Source organism: Emys orbicularis, chromosome 1 (genome assembly GCF_028017835.1).
Source record: "Emys orbicularis isolate rEmyOrb1 chromosome 1, rEmyOrb1.hap1, whole genome shotgun sequence".
NCBI lineage: Eukaryota > Metazoa > Chordata > Testudines > Emydidae > Emys > Emys orbicularis.
Genome location: NC_088683.1, coordinates 341959165 through 341978010, shown reverse-complemented (window position 1 = coordinate 341978010; position 18846 = coordinate 341959165). Strand labels below are relative to the sequence as shown.

General features: G+C 45.5%; 1 protein-coding gene across 1 annotated transcript; it reads left to right on the top strand.

The window, feature by feature from the left end:
- Positions 1-8460: 8460 nt before the first annotated feature.
- C1H11orf97 (chromosome 1 C11orf97 homolog) lies at positions 8461-18107 on the top strand. Its single transcript, XM_065397619.1, has 4 exons — positions 8461-8563; positions 10197-10301; positions 16866-16991; positions 18103-18107. The coding sequence occupies exons 1-4, from the start codon at positions 8461-8463 to the stop codon at positions 18105-18107; spliced, it is 339 nt and encodes a 112-aa protein (XP_065253691.1).
- Positions 18108-18846: the final 739 nt, after the last annotated feature.

The window sequence follows — 18846 nt, the reverse complement described above, 5'->3', positions numbered from 1 at the left end:
CCTTCCCGCCTCACCCAAGCCCCCGTCCCAGTTTCATCCCCTAACTGTGTAGTTGCTAATAAAAAATATGTTCCTGTTAATTACTGTTTCCATCATGTTCTTTTTGAGGAGAGTCTGTTTGAAGGGGGGGAAGCGGGTTGGTAATTGGACAGGACAGTCACCTTTACCAGGGTACAGACACGGGGGCAGGTTCAGCAGCAGGTCACACACACATTGCAGTCACTAGGCACCCTGGTCAGTCTGGGAGGTGGTTTTCATGTTCTGTGGGTGTGGGGGGCTATGTGACTTTGTGGCGGGGGAGGGCGGTTAGAGATCTTATGCAGCGGTCCTTATCCTGGATCACAGAGCCCCGCAGCAGGGGATCTGTAACCGTCCTCCCCCTGCCACAAAGTCACATAGCCCCCACACACAGAGTCCCGAACAGGAGGGGTGGCAGGCTCCGTTGAAACAACCAGTCCACCAGTGCGGAGCCTGTCATTCCTCGAGTTTAGAAGCGTCCTTTGCATCACTACACTACACCCGCTCCCCACCACAGTCTGCGTCCCAGTTTCAACACTTTACCGCGAAAACAGTAATAAAGACAACTGTGTTCATTAACAAATTTCCAGTGATTTTATTTTTAAACGTGTGTTGGAAGGGGGTGAACGGGGTATGTAACTGGAGAGGATAGTGAACATTCACTGGGTAAAGAAACGGGGGCAGGTTCAGCTTCTCTGTAAACAAACTTAATAGTCACAGGTTACCCTGCTCACTGTGGAACCTAGCTTTCAAAGCCTCCCGGATGCACAGCACGTCCCGCTGGGCTCTTCTAATAGCACGGCTGTCTGGCTGGGCGTAATCAGCAGCCAGGCTATTTGCCTCAACCTCCCACCCCGCCATAAAGGTCTCCCCCTTGCTCTCACAGAGATTGTGGAGCACACAGCAAGCTGCAATAACAATGGGGATATTGGTTTCGCTGAGATCAGAGCGAGTCAGTAAGCTTCTCCATCTCCCCTTGAGACGTCCAAAAGCACACTCCACCACCATTCTGCACTTGCTCAGACGGTAGTTGAAGAGTTCTTTTTCACTGTCCAGGGCGCCTGTATAGGGCTTCATGAGCCAGGGCATTAGCGGGTAGGCTGGGTCCCCGAGGATCACTATAGGTATCTCGTATCAGAGGGGTAGCCGTGTTAGTCTGAATCTGTAAAAAGCAACAGAGGGTCCTGTGACACCTTTAAGACTAACAGAAGTATTGGGAGCATAAGCTTTCGTGGGTAAGAACCTCACTTCTTCAGATGCAAGTACTTCAGATGCAAGTATAGGTATCTCCACATCCCCAACAGTTATTTTGTGGTCCGGGAAGTAAATACCTTCCTGCAGCCGTCTAAACAGACCAGAGTTCCTGCAAACACGAGCGTCATGAACCTTGCCCGGCCATCCGACGTTGAGGTTTGTAAAACGTCCCCTATGGTCCACCAGTGCTTGCAGCACCATTGAAAAGTAGCCCTTTCGGTTAATGTACTGGCTGGCCTGGTGGTCCGGTCCCAGGATAGGGATGTGAGTTCCATCTATAGCCCCACCGCAGTTTGGGAATCCCATCGCGGCGAAGCCATCTATGATGACCTGCACGTTTCCCAGGGTCACTACCTTTGACAGCAGTACCTCAACGATTGCGTTGGCTACTTGCATAACAACAACCCCCACGGTAGATTTGCCCACGCCAAAGTGGTTCGCGACTGACCGGTAGCTGTCTGGCGTTGCAAGCTTCCAGAGGGCTATGGCCACTCGCTTCTGGACACTCAAGGCTGCTCGCATCCGGGTGTCCTTGCGCTTCAGGGCAGGGGACAGCAACTCACAAAGTTCCAGGAAAGTCCCCTTCCGCATCCGAAAGTTTCGTAGCCACTGTGATTCATCCCAGACCTGCAGCACTATGCGGTCCCACCAGTCCGTGCTTGTTTCCCGGGCCCAGAATCGCCGTTCCACAGCATCAACATGACCCATTGCCACCATGATGTCCTTGGTGCGGGGTCCCGTGCTTTGTGACAGGTCTGTGCCACTCTCAGACTTCAGCTCCTCACCGCGCTGCCGTAGCCTCCTCGCCCGATTTCTCAGCATCTGCCTCTGGGAAAGGTGGATGATAAGGTGCGAGGTGTTGACAACGGCCATAACTGCAGCGATGGTCGCAGCGGGCTCCATGCTCGCAGTGCTGTGGCGTCCGCGCTGTCACTGACCAGAAAAGTGCGCGAACTGATTGCCCGCCGGCGCTTTCAGGGAGGGATGGCGGGAGTGACGGTTGGATGACGACAGTTACCCAAAACCACCCTCGACACATTTTTTTCCCCAGAAGGCATTGTGGGCTCGACCCAGAATTCCAATGGGCAGCGGGGACTGCGGGAACTGTGGGATAGCTACCCACAGTGCACCGCTTCCAATGTCGACGCTTGCCCCATTAGTGTGGACTCACAAAGTCGAATTACTGTCCTTAGTGTGGATACACACGTTCGACTTTGTAATATCGATTCCACAGATTCGATTTAAGTAAAATCGAACTACTCTCGTAGTGTAGACATACCCCAAGTGTGATTTGGCCTTCCTGATTTCACTCCCACATGCCTGAGCAATATTTTTATACTCCTCCCTGGTCATTTGTCCAATCTTCCACTTCTTGTAAGCTTCTTTTTTGTGTTTAAGATTAGCAAGGATTTCACTGTTAAGCCAAGTTGGTCGCCTGCCATATTTACTATTTTCTACACATTGGGATGTTTTGTTCTTGCAACCTCAATAAGGATTCTTTAAAATACAGCCAACTCTCCTGGACTCCTTTCCCCCTCATGTTATTCTCCCAGGGGATCCTGCCCATCAGTTCCCTGGGGGAGTCAAAGTCTGCTTTTCTGAAGTCCAGGGTCCGTATTCTGCTGCTCGACTTTCTTCCTTGTGTCAGGATCCTGAACTCGACCATCTCATGGTCACTGCCTCCCACGTTCCCTTCCACTTTTGCTTCCCCTACTAATTCTTCCCTGTTTGTGAGCAGCAGGTCAAGAAGAGCTCTGCCCCTAGTTGGGTCCTCGAGCACTTGCACCAGGAAATTGTCCCCTACACTTTCCAAAAACTTCCTGGATTGTCTGTGCACCGCTGTATTGCTCTTCCAGCAGATATCAGGGTGATTGAAGTCTCCCATGAGAACCAGGGCCTGTGATCTAGTAACTTCTGTTAGTTGCCAGAAGAAAGCCTCGTCCACCTCATCCCCCTGGTCTGGTGGTCTATAGCAGACTCCCACCACGACATCACCCTTGTTGCTCACACTTCTAAACTTAATCCAGAGACTCTCAGGTTTTTCTGCAGTTTCATACGGGAGCTCTGAACAGTCATACTGCTCTCTTACATACAATGCAACTCCCCGACCTTTTCTGCCCTGCCTGTCCTTCCTGAACAGTTTATATCCATCCATGACAGTACTCCAGTCATGTGAGTTATCCCACCAAGTCTCTGTTATTCCAATCACATCATAATTCCTTGACTGTGCCAGGACTTCCAGTTCTCCCTGCTTGTTTCCCAGGCTTCTTGCATTTGTGTATAGGCACTTAAGATAACTCGCTGATCGTCTGCTTTCTCAGCATGAGGCAGGAGTCCTCCCCTCTTGCGCTCTCCTGCTTGTACTTTCTTCCGGTATCCCACTTCCCCACTTACCTCAGGACTTTGGTCTCCTTCCCCCTGTGAACCTAGTTTAAAACCCTTCTCACTAGGTTAGCCAGCCTGCTTGCGAAGATGCTTTTCCCTCTCTTCGTTAGGTGGAATGGGGGTGGCGGGAAGCGGCGCAGGCCAAGGGATGTTCTGGCCGCCGCTTCCCACTGCCCCCATTGGCCTGGAGCAGCGAACCGCGACCAGTGGAAGCCGCGATTGGCTGAACCTGCGGACGCGGCAGGTAAACAAACCGGCCTGGCCCGCCAGGGTACTTACCCTGGCAGGCCGCGTGCCAAAGGTTGCCGATCCCTGGTGTAGACGCTTCACCTCTCTGTACTTTGGAGACTTGCCTTCCTTTGTAAATTAGTTTGAGATGAAAAGTATTACAAAAGTAGTATTACTAAGCACTTCTATTATAATGTACAGAACTGCAATTGAAAAGTGAAATTTCAAAGTACAATCCTGGTTTTTAATCATCACATTGTTCGGAAATTCTATTTGTAGCATGTCTGCAGAAAGTGAATGAAACCCTTGAGTCCAAACTACACCAGTATCACACAGAGTAACAGAGATGCAAACATGATAGTAACATGGGTGTTGTCTATATTTTCATTTTTAGTGGTGTTTTAATACTTTTATTAATATGATTGTAAATGCTAGATGCTGAACGAACATTTGTTCCAGGACAAAGACATATACTGCTAATCAAGCTTAACTCAAAGCCTAGGCTAGGATTTACACTAGAATTTACAAATGTGTTAGCACAGGTTAACATGTTAAAACACAACTAAAAATGATAAGTGTAGAGAAGCCCAGGTTTTCAAAATCATCATTCCTTATATATGACTCCTTACTGATTACAAACTCTGGCCCCAGTTCTCTGCATCCATACAACTAGGTACTGTATTCATAAAACAAGCTTTAATTTCAGCTTCTTCAAAATTCGAAGTCTGGACACACACTTTCGACTTTGTAATATCGATTCCACATATTCGATTTAAGTAAAATCGAACTACTCTCGTAGTGTAGACATACCCTGGGTCTCCTTGAGGCTGCTCCAATTGATGTGACTAGCAAAACTCACAATTTTCTACCGGACCAGCATCAGATCATCAATCTTTGCAATCCTACCTCCATCTAGTGGCATTCTCTATGTACTACAATAAATACCAACATTTTTCCCCCTCAAATCTAGAAAAAATAAAACATCCGCTAAACAAGAAGAGGCAAAGCTCTGTGCTTTATTTTTATGAATGGAATACATTTCAAGATGTTTAATCTTATACAGTTTGCAAACTTTATTATTATTGAAATCAGACATTCTTCCTACACTATAAATCTACAACAGCCAACCTACATAGCATTTTTTTGTTTTGTTACTGTGATATATTTTCTGTAGGTCCTCTCTTTTAAATAAATAAATGGAGATATCCTATCTCCTAGAACTGGAAGGGACTTTGAAAGGTCATTGAGTCCAGCCCCCTGCCTTCACTAGCAGGACCAAGTACTGATTTTGCCCCAGATCCCTAAGTGGCCCCCTCAAGGATTGAACTCACAACCCTAGGTTTAGCAGGCCAGTACTTAAACCACTGAGCTATCCCTCCCCCCATAACACTAGCACCATGTAGAGATGTGGCAAAGAAAAGGTTAATTAGTGCAATGTGCATACTCCATGTCCAATATACTGACTTGCACAAACCTTTCAGATACAGTAACAGATAAAAACCCACACCCACTTTTAATTATAGTGGCCACCCACAGCCGGTTTATAAGGCTGCAAAGAATTATTACATAGTTTGCCATAAGCCACAGAAACTGGATGTTCCTAGCCTTGAGCTAGAACCAATCCCAGCAATAGGACAAACAGTGCAATCTGGTAAAAAAGGCAGTTTACCCAACTACCTTTACCTGGCCTATAAAATGTGTGGAAGACCTAAAAAGTGGGACAGGAAAGGAGGAGTATCGGGGGCAGCCGTGTTAGTCTGTATCCACAAAAACAACAAGGAGTCCGGTGGCACCTTAAAGACTAACAGATTTATTTGGGCATAAGCTTTCGTGGGTAAAATACCTCACTTCTTCAGATGCATGGAGTGAAAGTTACAGATGCAGGCATTATATAATGACATATGAAGAGAAGGGAGGACCTCACAGGTGGAGAACCAGTGTTGACAGGGCCAATTTGATCAGGGTGGATGTAGTCCACTCCCAATAATAGATGAGGAGGTGTCAATTCCAGGAGAGGCAAAGCTGCTTTTGTAATGAGCCAGCCACTCCCAGTCCCTATTCAAGCCCAAATTAATGGTGTTAAATTTGCAAATGAATTTTAGTTCTGCTGTTTCTCTTTGAAGTCTGTTTCTGAAGTTTTTTTGTTCAAGAATAGTTACTTTTAAATCTGTTATAGAATGTCCAGGGAGGTTGAAGTGTTCACCTACTGGCTTTTGTATGTTACCATTCCTGATGTCCGATTTGTGTCCATTTATTCTTTTACGTAGGGACTATCCGGTTTGGCCAATGTACATGGCAGAGGGGCACTGCTAGCACATGATGGCATATATAACATTAGTAGACATGCAGGTGAATGAGCCCTTGATGGTGTGGCTGATGTGGTTGGGTCCTCTGATGGTGTCGCTAGAGTAGATATGGGGACAGAGTAGGCAATGAGGTTTGCTACAGAGATTGGTTCCTGGGTTGGTGTTTCTGTGGTGTGGTGTGTAGTTGCTGGTGAGTATTTGCTTCAGGTTGGTGGGTTGTCTGTAAGCGAGGACTGGCCTGCCTCCCAAGGTCTGTGAGAGTGAGGAATCGTTTTCCAGGATGGGTTGTAGATTGTTGATAATGCGCTGGAGAGGTTTTAGTTGGGGGCTGTACGTGATGGCCAGTGGTGTTCTGTTATTTTCCTTGTTGGGCCTGTCCTGTAGTAGGTGATTTCTGGGTACCCGTCTCGCTCTGTCAATCTGTTTCCTCACTTCCCCAGGTGGGTATTGTAGCTTTAAGAATACTTGATAAAGATCTTGTAGGTGTTTGTCTCTGTCTGAGGGATTGGAACAAATTCGGTTGTATCTTAGGGCTTGGCTATAGACAATGGATCATGTGATGTGTCCTGGATGGAAGCTGGAGGCATGTAGGTAAGTATAGTGGTCAGTAGGTTTCCGGTATAGGGTGGTGTTTATGTGACCATCACTTATTTGCACTGTAGTGTCCAGGAAGTGGATCTCTTGTGTGGACTGGTCCAGGCTGAGGTTGATGGTGGGGTGGAAATTGTTGAAATCCAGGTGGAATTCTTCAAGGGCCTCCTTTCCGTGGGTCCATATGATGAAGATGTCATCAATGTAGCGCAAGTAGAGGAGGGGCGCTAGGGGACGAGAGCTGAGGAAGCGTTGTTCTAATTCAACCATAAAAATGTTGGCATACTGTGGGGCCATGTGGGTACCCATAGCAGTGCCACTGACTTGAAGGTATAAGTTGTCCCCAAATCTGAAATGGTTGTGGGTGAGGACAAAGTCACAAAGCTCAGCCACCAGCCATGCTGTGGCCTCATCAGGGATACTGTTCCTGACAGCTTGTAGTCCATCCTCATGTGGAATATTGGTGTAAAGTGCTTCTACATCCATGGTGGCCAGGATGGTGTTTTCAGGAAGATCACCAATGCATTGTAGTTTCCTCAGGAAGTCGGTGGTGTCTTGAAGATAGCTGGGAGTGCTGGTAGCGTAGGGTCTGAGGAGAGAGTCCAAATAGCCAGATAATCCTGCTGTAAGAGTGCCAATGCCTGATATGATGGGGCGTACAGGGTTTCCAGGTTTATGGATCTGGGGTAGCAGATAGAATACCCCTGGTCGGGGCTCTGGGGGTGTGTCCATGTAGATTTGTTCCTGTGCTGTAGCCAGGAGGAGGCATGCGTTTAATTAATTTATTTTACCCAAATTATTATTTCTTTAGATTGCAATAGTGCCTCAAATGTGCTAGGGACTTTCCAAAGGCAGGGGAAGACCCAATCCCTGCCCCGAAGAATGTACAGTCTAAAACAGGGGTTCTCAAACTGGAGGTCGCGACCCCTCAGGGGGTCACGAGGTTATTACATGGCGGGTTGCCAGCTGTCAGCCTCTACCCCAAACCCCGCTTTGCCTCCAGCATTTATAATGGTGTTAGATATATCTAAAAGTGTTTTTAATTTATAAGGGGGGGGGGTGTCGCACTCAGAGGCTTGCTATGTGAAAAGGGTCACCAGTACAAAAGTTTGAGAACCACTGGTCTAAACAGCCAAAGGAAGAGGCTGGAACTGGTGTTTTCCATAGCTCCTGCTGCCCCTGTCACTACTTCAGGTGGCCATGGGGCGGGCGAAGCAGGGGAGCAGGCGTCAGGACTCATGTTACGTTGCTTGGTTTACCACTGGCTGAACTTGAGCCACGCTCTTGGCCTCCCTTCCCCACCTACCTCGGGCAGGGGCCGGGTCGGGGAGGTGACTCTGGCTTGTAGCAGCCTCGCTTAGAGAGACCCCGGGGGAGCCAGGCTGGTTACGCCGTAACAGACCGCGAGGGGAGAGCGGCGCCCGCCCGCCCGCGCAGGGCCAGGAACCTTCGCCTCCCCATCCGCTCCCCCAGTCACCCGGGCGGCGCCCTGCGGGCTGCTCGGCCCGTCTCCCCGCGCCTCTGCCCAGGGGCCCAGCGGCGCCCGAGCCGCGCCCCCAGGCCCTGCCGCGCTGCTGTCCCCGGGGCTGCCGCTCCTCCCTCCCCCGCCCCGAGCTCCTATGGCAACCGGCCGACGCGTCCCGCAGCCGGGTTGGGCGCGGCCGGCAGAGGCGGCGGCATGAGGGAGGCGGCCGGGGAGCAGCAGCAGGAGCCGGCGGCCGGGGAAGCGGGAAACCGCGTCTGTGCGGAGCCGGCGGGGAGCGGCCACTGCGGCCAGCCCTGTGAGTGATGGGGTCGCCCCGCCACCCCCCGACCTTGGAGTCCCATGGCCCCGCCACCCAGCCCTGGGGCGTCCCGGCCCCCGTCCGTCCCCCCTGCAAAGGGGCCCTGCCCTGCCCTGCCCTGGGGTCCCAGCTCCCATCCACCCCTGCCCTGGGGTCCCAGCTCCCATCTATCCCCCTGCAGGGGCACTGCCCTGCCCTGGGGTCCCAGCTCCCATCCACCCCCAGCCCTGGGGTGTCCCATGCGGCTGCCGTCCATCCCCCTGCAGGGGCACTGTCCTGCCCCGGAATCCCATCTCACCATCCATCCCCCTTCAAGTGGGACTGCTCTGCCGTGGGGTCCCATCTCCCCATCCATTCCCCAGTAGTTGGCACAGCCTTGGCTCTGGTGGTGTCACCCCAGCCCTCTCCTGTGGGGGGGGGGTGTCTCACCCCATCTCCAGTCCTCATTGTGGGTGACACTGCCTCCCCATGGGTCCCAAACACGGTGTTTGAAACACCCCATCACTCTCCAGGAATCACTATCCTTTCCCTGGTGTAGTAGTTCTCAACCTTTGATCCATGAACCCCTGATGGTACACAGACTATGTTTAAGGATTCCATGAAAGACTTAGACTGAAAAGTGACTGAATCTGTTCAACTATATATACAGACAATAGATTTTCAAAGGGGTCCGCACCTCCATTTGAAATTTTTTAGGGGTCTGCACATGAAAAAAGATTGAAGACCACTGTCCTAGTGGTCTCCCCCCTTCCCAGCTCATCCTTTCCTGCAGTGCCTTTCCTTGGGGGAGTCTCCCCACATCTCCCTGAAGGTCACCACACTATTCCTGTGTAGTCTCTGCTGCCCCTTCACCCTTCCTCCTATGGGTCTTTTCCTACCCCATCCCCACCCTGTAGTGAACAGTAGCTTTCCCCAGGGAGTCTCAGACATCCCCACCCTGCCGAGGACACTGTCTTTTCCTTGGGTAGGGGTGTGACCTGTCCATTTATGCTGGGTATCTCAGTGGGCTCCATCCTCCTGCACTGCCATTCCCCTGGGTTCTTCATGTGCTGGAACAACATCATGGGGTCATGGTACATGTACGCTGCAAATGGCAGCCCGTGACAGCAAGTCTCAGAGCCCAGGTCTACAGACTGGATCGTCGAGTGCTAAAAATAATTGCAGCTCACGGAGGCCCTGGGGAGCAACCGGGTAGGGGCTCTAGCACAAGCTGCAATGTCTACACAGCTGTTTTTAGCATTGTAGCATGAGCCCCACGAGCCTGAGTGTGTAGATCCCGGACTCCAAGGCTCACTGCCACAGGCTGCTGTTTGCAGTGTAGATATACTGTACCATAGTCTCAAAAGTTGTAGTGCCATGTCACGGTGGTTCAGTGAATCCAAGCACAGTCTTGCACTTTCTGAACCCTGCAAAGGTTTGCAAACAGTTCCCCTATGGCCATAATATTGGGAGCCACAGTACCACCCAAGCTTGGAATATCTAGGCCTGACTGCATACCACTGGATATCTCTAAATGATGAGAAGTGGGAGGGGGTATTAAAAACACCAATAGAGCAGGATCAAACAAGATGTACATTAACAGTTTGGGGCTTTAAAGTAACCAATTTTTTGCAATATGTTTTGCAAACAGGGAAGAAATTTGTATATGTTGAGCCACCTAAGAGAGTTAAGGAAGTACTTGAAGAAGAGCTTTATTTTCGGAGAGATGGATGCCAAATTAAACATCCAGCTGCAGGTAATCTCTATAGTCAGAACATGAGAAGTGTTTGTTTGGGAAATGAAACTTAAAATGCTGATGAGAGAGTATGCTGAAAACCGGGTCAGTTCATTAAAGCAAAACCATGATGTTGATTATCATCCTTATGGGAATGTACAGAACTTGGAGAAATCCTTATGGCCCGTTATTTGTTTCATCATTCTAAAACTTGGGGAACATACAGAGCACATAGAAGTCCAAGCAATTCATCAGCTTGACATTATAGCAATGTAGAACCTGGAAAAGACCATGTGGTTCAGTAATCTGATATTTATCAAATTTTCTTATCGCAAATATACCTGTTACGAGAAAATAGCTCTTTACCTTTATTTCTTAAACACTGAGTTCAGCATATTTCTAACTCCATATTTTATTAAATTAAATTGCAGCCACTGAGACCATGGATTTAGGAACTTGTCTGATTTGCTTGTGGTCATTCAAGAGGTTTATGCTACTCTTGAATTCCCATTTGACGTGTAATCGCAAGGGGCAGAAGAGTGTTTTAAAATATGACACCTAGACTACAAGAGGCAAAGAGATCTCTGCTTCCCAGTCAGCTCTGCAACTTGCCACTTGGGATATAAATGTTATTTTTAATGTATCGGTTTCCAGGACATTTCAGTCTTTCCATTGAGCAAATCAGACTGCTACAGAACCAGGATCTGCAGCAACTTTTTAGGGCTTGCATGGTCCCAAGGGTACTTTCTGGATAAGACCCAGAGTGAGTTTAAATAAATCCTATACCAGGTCTCAAAACATACCTTGAGTATCATTTTCTTCAATTAATATGCTCCAGTCTATACCTAGTTAAAATCATTTTAAGAACATATGATCCGTCTGTTTTTAAGTCACATGTTCAAAAACATATCCTTGTGGCTATTTTATTCTTTAAGATCTCTCCAGTCTTGATTTGTGTCTGCCTGAATCTATTAACAGAGTTTCCCAAATCCCATCATTTGAAACTAAAATTGTCCTGCACAAACAAGGCTACTGTTTCTTCTGTAGCATCCTGTCGAATGATTGTATATCACATAAAGAGGGTGCTTCTGTAATAGTCATTTTCTGGATAGGTTTCACTTATGCTACTGTTATACTGTACTTTTCCTTTTGATATATGACTTGGTTTTGTAGGATTAGATTTTTATCCGTAAATGTTGATTGCACTGTACATACAGAAACTGATGAAAAATATTTCCATTAATAATAAGCAAAATTTACCTATAGGCAAAGTAAGATAATGGTGTTAAAGAACTTATTAGAGTTTGATTTAAGAATATGTACTTTGAATATTTTGATATACGATGTTGACAATTTGTCTTTTAACACCTATAAAGTAGGGCTGTCAAACGATTAAAAAAAAATTGCAATTAATCACAAGATTAAAAAATAGTTACAATTAATTGCAGTTTTAATCACACTGTTAAACAATAATCGAATACCAATTTAAATTTATTATAAATATATTTGGATGTTTTTCTTCATTTTCAAATAATATTGTTTTCAATTATAACACAGAATACAAAGTGTACAGTCAGGGCCATCCTTACCCATATGCAAACTACGCAGCTGCGTAGGGCACCAGGAAATTTGGGGCCCAGGATTTCCTGCAACTGTAAACATTCAAATCAGTAAAAATAAAAACATGGTTAAAAACAAATATTGATATTATCCATCAAAATTATTTAAAAAAAAATCTAATTCTGCCAAGCTTGTATGTGACCAAAAGCTAAATTCAGAGGTAAGTCTAAGAAGTATTTTCCATCTTCCCACTCTTCTAGATTCACTGTAACTCAGGTTTTATCTTCACTGCAAAAAAGGTGTGTTTTTTACACTGAGAAAACTATGAGACATGACATAGGTAGTTTTACCTATAGCTATACTAATATAGCTACTCAAGTCCCTTGGGAACTAGCTATATTGAATTAAAAACCACTAGGATTTTACATTCATGGCTATCGCAGCATAAAAACACAACCTTTTTTCCAGTGAAGACATGGGAGGCTATGTTTTCAACTCTTCTACCATACAGTTTGATTGCTAAACATTAATCTTGTGTGTTCCCAATATACCCAAAATTCCCTTTCTGTGAAGAACAACCATACTTCCTCCACCCTGAATGGAGGCTTTGGGGCAAGAGTTCCTGACTCCTACCAAGTCCTTATTATTATGCAACATTACAATGGTCTGTGGACAAAGAGGGTGAGACCACTAATTTGCAGACTCAAGATCCGAATCTTGCACATCTTGCATACATACCCAATGTTCCTATTGAAGTCAGAGTGAGTTTCGAGTGGGCTAGGAAGGCAAGTTTTTGCCCTCCAGGCATGAGAGGATCGCATTGCATTGCAGTTTAAGAAGATCCATACTAATATACCAGATTGGGAATAAGGAAGGAGGGTGTTTGGCAGAAATCACTGAAACATTCTTGGAACATTTTGTTAGCTGATGTCACTAACTGGCTTTTAATTATTAAATTGCTTTCGAAATCTCCATTGACAACACTGAAAGGCATCTCAGCATATTTTTTTGTTGCTTGTTTAATTATTGTTTAACCTTTATATTACAGTTGTTTCATGACTATGTATTCCTACAGCTAAACCCAGCAGATCTGACTGGTAGCTGATGTGAAGGATTATTGGTAAATGAAGCTTAAAACAGTTCCTTTTTGCAATCTGTTCTCTCAGGCTGTTTTTTTCCTGCCCAATGGGCAATTGCAGATTTGGCCAAACTCACAATGAATGCAAGAGCAGTTTCTAGAAGGTAAATGAATCTGCACCTACAGGACTTTGAGTCACCACATAATAAATATAAACCTCTTTATTGTTCTTCCACATTTTTATTTAATCCTTTTCAACGCCTCATTTAACCTGCCTTTTATACATTAGTGAGATTTTGAATGTTTTCCATCTGACTGTGAGAATCACACTGTCATCTAGCAATATTGCTGTCTAGCTGTGAAATGTTAGGTAGCATAAAATCATTGATGTTAGAGACGGAAAAGGCCATCTAGGTCATTCAGCCCATCTCCCTGCAGGTGCAAGATTGTACCTACAGTACATTTTAATCAAACATTTGCACAAACATTAAAACCAATGTTATTTTTGTTTGTTTTAAATGTTAGTTTTAAAATTATTTGATGAATCTATCATACATACTTAGTTCATCCAGGAAGTCTGCTTTTACAGCATATCTACCAGGTCCATCCATCCATTCTGTAATGGAATCCATATATAAAGTGTATATGACACATTCGCTTCCCTTATGTAAATGGTTGTTTGAACAAACACATTAATGAGGTATCTGTCTGATTCCGCAACAGGCAGGGGCTAGTAAAATGCATTTAAATCCTCACAAGACCATTAGAGGATCTGATCCAGGAAAGTACTGAGAGTTCTCAACTATGAATGCACAGTATAACATGGGACTGGGTCCTTAGCTTTTAATAGGCTTATACAGTTAATTGTAATAGTGTCTTGCTCCTCACACATAGTATCACAAAAGGCTTTTTCTTTAATCATTACAACATGCTCTTTAATATCGTCACAGTACTAGGGTAAAATCAGTCTGAATTCCTATTAATAAAACTCTTTCTACATGAGTTATTTCTTTTAAAAAATCTCTCCAATCTTAAGGAGAGTTGAATTTTCTGTTATTTTAAAATATGCTTGTACCTGAGTTAATGTCAGTCTAAAAACCTTGTTCCTGTCTGCACACTCTCATCCTGATATTTCCTGCAGAAGCTCTTGATTTTTCAGGGGGCTGGATGGGCAATCATCTTTGATAAAAAGACTTTATCTTTAGATGGGAGAAGATATAGAAAGGCTGTTTCTATTGTAACATAAATCATCAGCACACTTGGAATTGAAAGGTACCCTTAATAGGGAGACAAGGTGGGTGAGGTAATATCTTATATTGAACCAACTTCTGTTGGTGAGGTCTGGTCTGCACTTCAGACCAATATCGGTATAACTGTATCGCTCAGGGGTATGAAAAATCCACTCCCCTGAGCGACGTAGTTATACTGATTTAACCCTCGGTGTAGACAGCACTATGTCGGTGGGAGAGCTTCTCCTGCTGACATAGCTACCGCCTCTCAGGGTGGTGGATTAACTATGCTGACGGGAGAGCTCTCTCCTGTCTGTGTAGAGCATCTTCATTAAAGTGCTACAGTGGCGCAGCTGCATTCAGTGCAGATGCACTGTTGTAGCATTTTAAGTGTATACTTGTCCTGAGAGACAAGCTATCAAGCCGCACCGAACTCTTCTTCAGGTCTGGAAAAGGAACTCCCAGAGTCACAGCAAAATGCCAGGTGGAATAGAGTGTTTAGCATAGGTAGTTAGCCCATAGTATAAGGGACCATTCAAGCTAGAGTGGCCCATTAACACCTCTGCAGTCATAGGATAGGGGTTAGTGGGTTACAGATTATTGTAATAAGCCATAAATCCAGCATCTCTGTTCAATCCATAATTTTTGGTGTCTAGTTGAGTAATGAATTTGAGCTCCCAGCTTCGTCTTTTGAAAGTGCTGTGCAGGTTACTTTTGAGGATGAGGGTTGATAGGTCAGATATAGAGTTCACCCACTGGACGTTTTTGTGTTTTAACAAAAGGTTTGTTGTTGTCTTTTAACATTTTCCTGTGTAAGTTCATTCCAGAGCACAATGATTGTCTGGTTTCACCCACATAGTTGCTATTTTGGCATTTAGTACACTGGATGAGGTATGCCACACATAGGTGCTGGAACTTGGGGTGCTGCTGCACCCCTTGGCTTGAAGTGGTTTCCATCATTTACAGTTTGGTTCAATGGCTCTCAGCACCCCCACTATACAATTTTTTCTAGCATCCCTGACACGACATGTGATAGGCATGTGTAGGACCATGGATCTTGAAAGGTGTTTTGTATGGGGTGCTGATCATTGTAGCAGTGGAGATATGTCTGCAGGTTTTGCATCTGTTGTTCTGGCAGGGTCTGGTGCCACTTTGAGTTGGTTTGTCTTTCACAATGGGATCCCCATCAAGTATGGGTTGGTAGTTGTTTGATGATACACTAAGACTATGAGTTGGTCATGGAGGTCACAGATTCCATGATTTTGCATGACCTCCGTAACTTCAGCCCTGCACAGCAGGGCTCAGGCTGTCGGCGCCAGGTTGGGGGGCTCGGGCTTCCGTGATTTATTGTTTATTGCCTGCATACTGTCTGTGACTTTTATTAAAAATACCCATGACAAAATCTTAGCCTTATTATACCCCATGTGGATTCCAGTGTGGGGTGGTAGGTGACAACTAATGGTATGCGGTCAGAAGGGATTTTATTTTTGTATTGAGCAGATTCTCTTGGGGTATTTGGGAGGCCCATTCCCTGATGCAATCTACTTCTCTGGTGGAGTGTCCATGGTTGGTGAAGGTAGTTTTGAGTGTTTTAAGGAGAATATCCCAGACTTTCTCCTCAGAACATATTCTGTGGTATCTGAGTGCCTGGCTGTAGATAACAGACTTCTTGGTGTGTTTGGGGTGGTTACTGTAAGGTGCCACAAGTACTCCTGTTCTTTTTGTGGATCTATGAAGGTAGATGTGGTGATCTGTGGGTTTCTTGTATATAGTTATCTGTAGGGTTCCATTGTAGAAGCTGATCGTGGTGTCTAGGAAGTTGATGCTGGTAGGGAGTGTTCTAGAGAGAGTTTAGTGGACTGGTGATGGCTGTTGAAGTTGTGGTGGAAATCTATGAGGGAGTTTAAGTTATCTCTTCAGAGGATGAAAATATCCTCAGTGTATCTCAGGTGTATCATTGGTTTGTAGTGCATTTGTCCAGAAATTCTTCTTCAAGGTGGCCCATGAAGAGGTTGGCATATTGGGGAGCTGTCCTCGTACCCCTGGCTGTTCCCAGGGTTTGGACAAAGTGTTTGTTGTTGAATGTAAAATTGTTATGGATGACAATGATGAGTTTAGTGATGTGCTTGGGGTGGATAGCCCAGAGTCGTCCCTTGTCTTGTAAATATTTGAGGCAAATAGCTATGTTGACCTTGTGAGGGATGTTGACATAAAGGGAAGTGACAACTATGGTGGCAAGGATGGTGTATTGACAGAAGTTGTTAATGTTGCAGCGTTTGTGGAGGAAGTTCATTATGTCCTGGGGGAAGCTGGGTCTTTGTGTGGTGAGTGGTTTGAGGATGGTTTCTATGAGTCCCTATATTCCTTAGTAAGAGTGCTGTGGCTGGTAGAAGGTCCCTGGTGTGGGTTCTTGGAGGATGAGTTTGTAGAGCTTCTCTTGGTGTTGTTTGGGAAAGGAGTTAATGAAAACCTTAAATTCAATAACTGTTGATCCAAAATGTTAGAAAAATAAAGTATATTAAGTTAATTGTGTGCTATATCTTTTGTGTAGTGTTCGTCTGTAGTATATTATGTTGTTTCTGTTCATAACGTTGACCAAAGATATTTATTTTAAAAGTGGTTTATATTAATTCTTTTACAGCAGCCTAGGTGAAAAGTAAAACAACCCAAGCTAGAATGATCAGTTTTAATGGTATTATTCTAATAAATTATTAACAGTGGCTCTGGAAGGAATATGGAGTGTGAGAAGAAATTTCTCCGTGGGAGGCTTGAAGCCAGCATCACAGAACAGAAACAGTTTACTTTCACAGCCCAAGTACTATTCCAGGCACGGAGGAATAAGAAGTAAGAGACAGTAATCAGTAGATTTCAACTGTAACACCTCATTTTACAACATTAGGATGACACTGTTTTATAATATTTTTTAACATTTCAACCAACCCCTTCTTTTCCTTCAGCAAGTAGCAGGGCACTAGGTTGCAGACCTTACATAGGAAAGCTGCTGAGTGCTGCTTTGTTGAGCCACCTTAAGCTCATGTGCTAAGGACCTTGCTTGAAGATGCAGAATACTTACTTTTTATTCATGTTGGTGGGTGGATCTCAATAGCTCTATGTGGATCCTGAGTCACACTTGCTCTCCTGTCTTCATGGGATTCAGATTTTTCTTCAGGTCTTGGACTGCAGTAACCCCCTTCCTCTGCACATCTCCCGTTGGGGAGATACGAGGTTGGGATGAGGTCTCAGTCATTTCCCTCTTTGTATGTTGGGAGGGTAGTGGGCAGCTTGGTGAGGTTTCTCTTTTCCCTTACAATCCCCAAGGGGCCTCTTCAGTCCAATGGGCCTGTCCTCTCCCAGCTATCAGCATAGCACTCTCACTATGCCCAGCAGCTCTCTTCCTGAGGAATTTGTAGACTCTGTAGTGGGGAGAAAGCTGCCAAGCTCAGGGGCATACAGAGTTTATAAGGTCTGTCAGGACAGTGCTGTTAGGGCCAGGGGGAGCATGCAGAGTTCATACTCTCTGCATACTGTGTGGTTAAGTGGGGCTCCTCTTCACCAGGCTGGGGAGTGGGCACTCCAGGCAGGACTTGCTTCAGCTCTTCTGTAGCAGCTCTCTCCTCCTGCCTGGGCATGTGATTCTGTGATAAACCTATTAGCGATCCCCCAATAACTCATTTTTGGGGGGCCCATAAATTGTTGGCTTACACACAGATATACACAGTATGTACAATTTATTTCCTCCCCAACCTCCACTGTTACTCTCCTTCCCTCAAAGGTCGCATGTTGTGCTGTGTGCAGTGCTCCACAGTGGATTTCAACACACTGTGCTCTCTTTGTCTCGTCCTGCTTCCTTACAAATATAAAATGTGCTAGAATTCTGAGGCAAAGGCTGTTTAAAAATATCCCCTGCCAAGTAAAATCTGTACTAATTTCTGTTTCCATATATTTTTTCCCTTAGGATAGCCCCAATGAAAAGCAACATCTCTCTTTCTGGAAGACGTGGGTCAGGGCAGGCACCTCCATGTGTTACCAAGCCTACGATTATTTTGTTCCAGCAAACTCAAAGTACCACAATATAGCCCATGTATTATATTTTGTACAATAAAATAATAAAGCCATCTGTATTGGCACCTGATCAGCTCTAATGACAGAGCGCTCCAGCTAGAAGGTGTTGAATGTGTAAAGGCTTGATTGCCAAACCTGTCTATTTGCAGGCATTGGCAGGTACAGATCAGCCACTCAGGTTTATTGATGTTTTTTTACCTCAAATTAACATATTGGGCAAATAATCTTGTACTAAGGCCTTGTTTACATAGAAAAATTGTAGCAGTATAGTTAAAGTAGCACATTTCCCCTAGTGTGGATGCAGTTATAGCCATATAACATGCTTATCCCAGTAGAGCTTTTTCCCATATGGGAAGGGGCCTGGGGAATAAGCAATAGTGATATAAGACACCTTTATACTGGTATAACTGTGTCCACACTATAGTTATACTGGTATAGCTATTTCAGTAAAATATCACACCCATAGCTGACATAGTTATCCCAATACTATGTGATCTGGCTTCAGCTCCCATGCTCACCAACACATCCCTCTTCACACATACATACAGCAATGACAGCATCAGCTGTACAGTCCCTCTCACCTGACGCTTTACTCACCTGAGAGGGACTGGAGGAATGCTAGAGTGGGGGGAAAGAG

What these genes read in the sequence shown, in the direction of transcription:
- C1H11orf97 (XM_065397619.1), top strand. Translation starts at nt 8,461, where the DNA reads ATGAGGGAGGCGGCCGGGGAGCAGCAGCAGGAGCCGGCGGCCGGGGAA. An exon ending in CGGCCACTGCGGCCAGCCCT is followed by an intron (nt 8,564 to 10,196) that starts GTGAGTGATGGG and finishes TTTTGCAAACAG; the next exon opens with GGAAGAAATTTGTATATGTT. An exon ending in AATTAAACATCCAGCTGCAG is followed by an intron (nt 10,302 to 16,865) that starts GTAATCTCTATA and finishes AATTATTAACAG; the next exon opens with TGGCTCTGGAAGGAATATGG.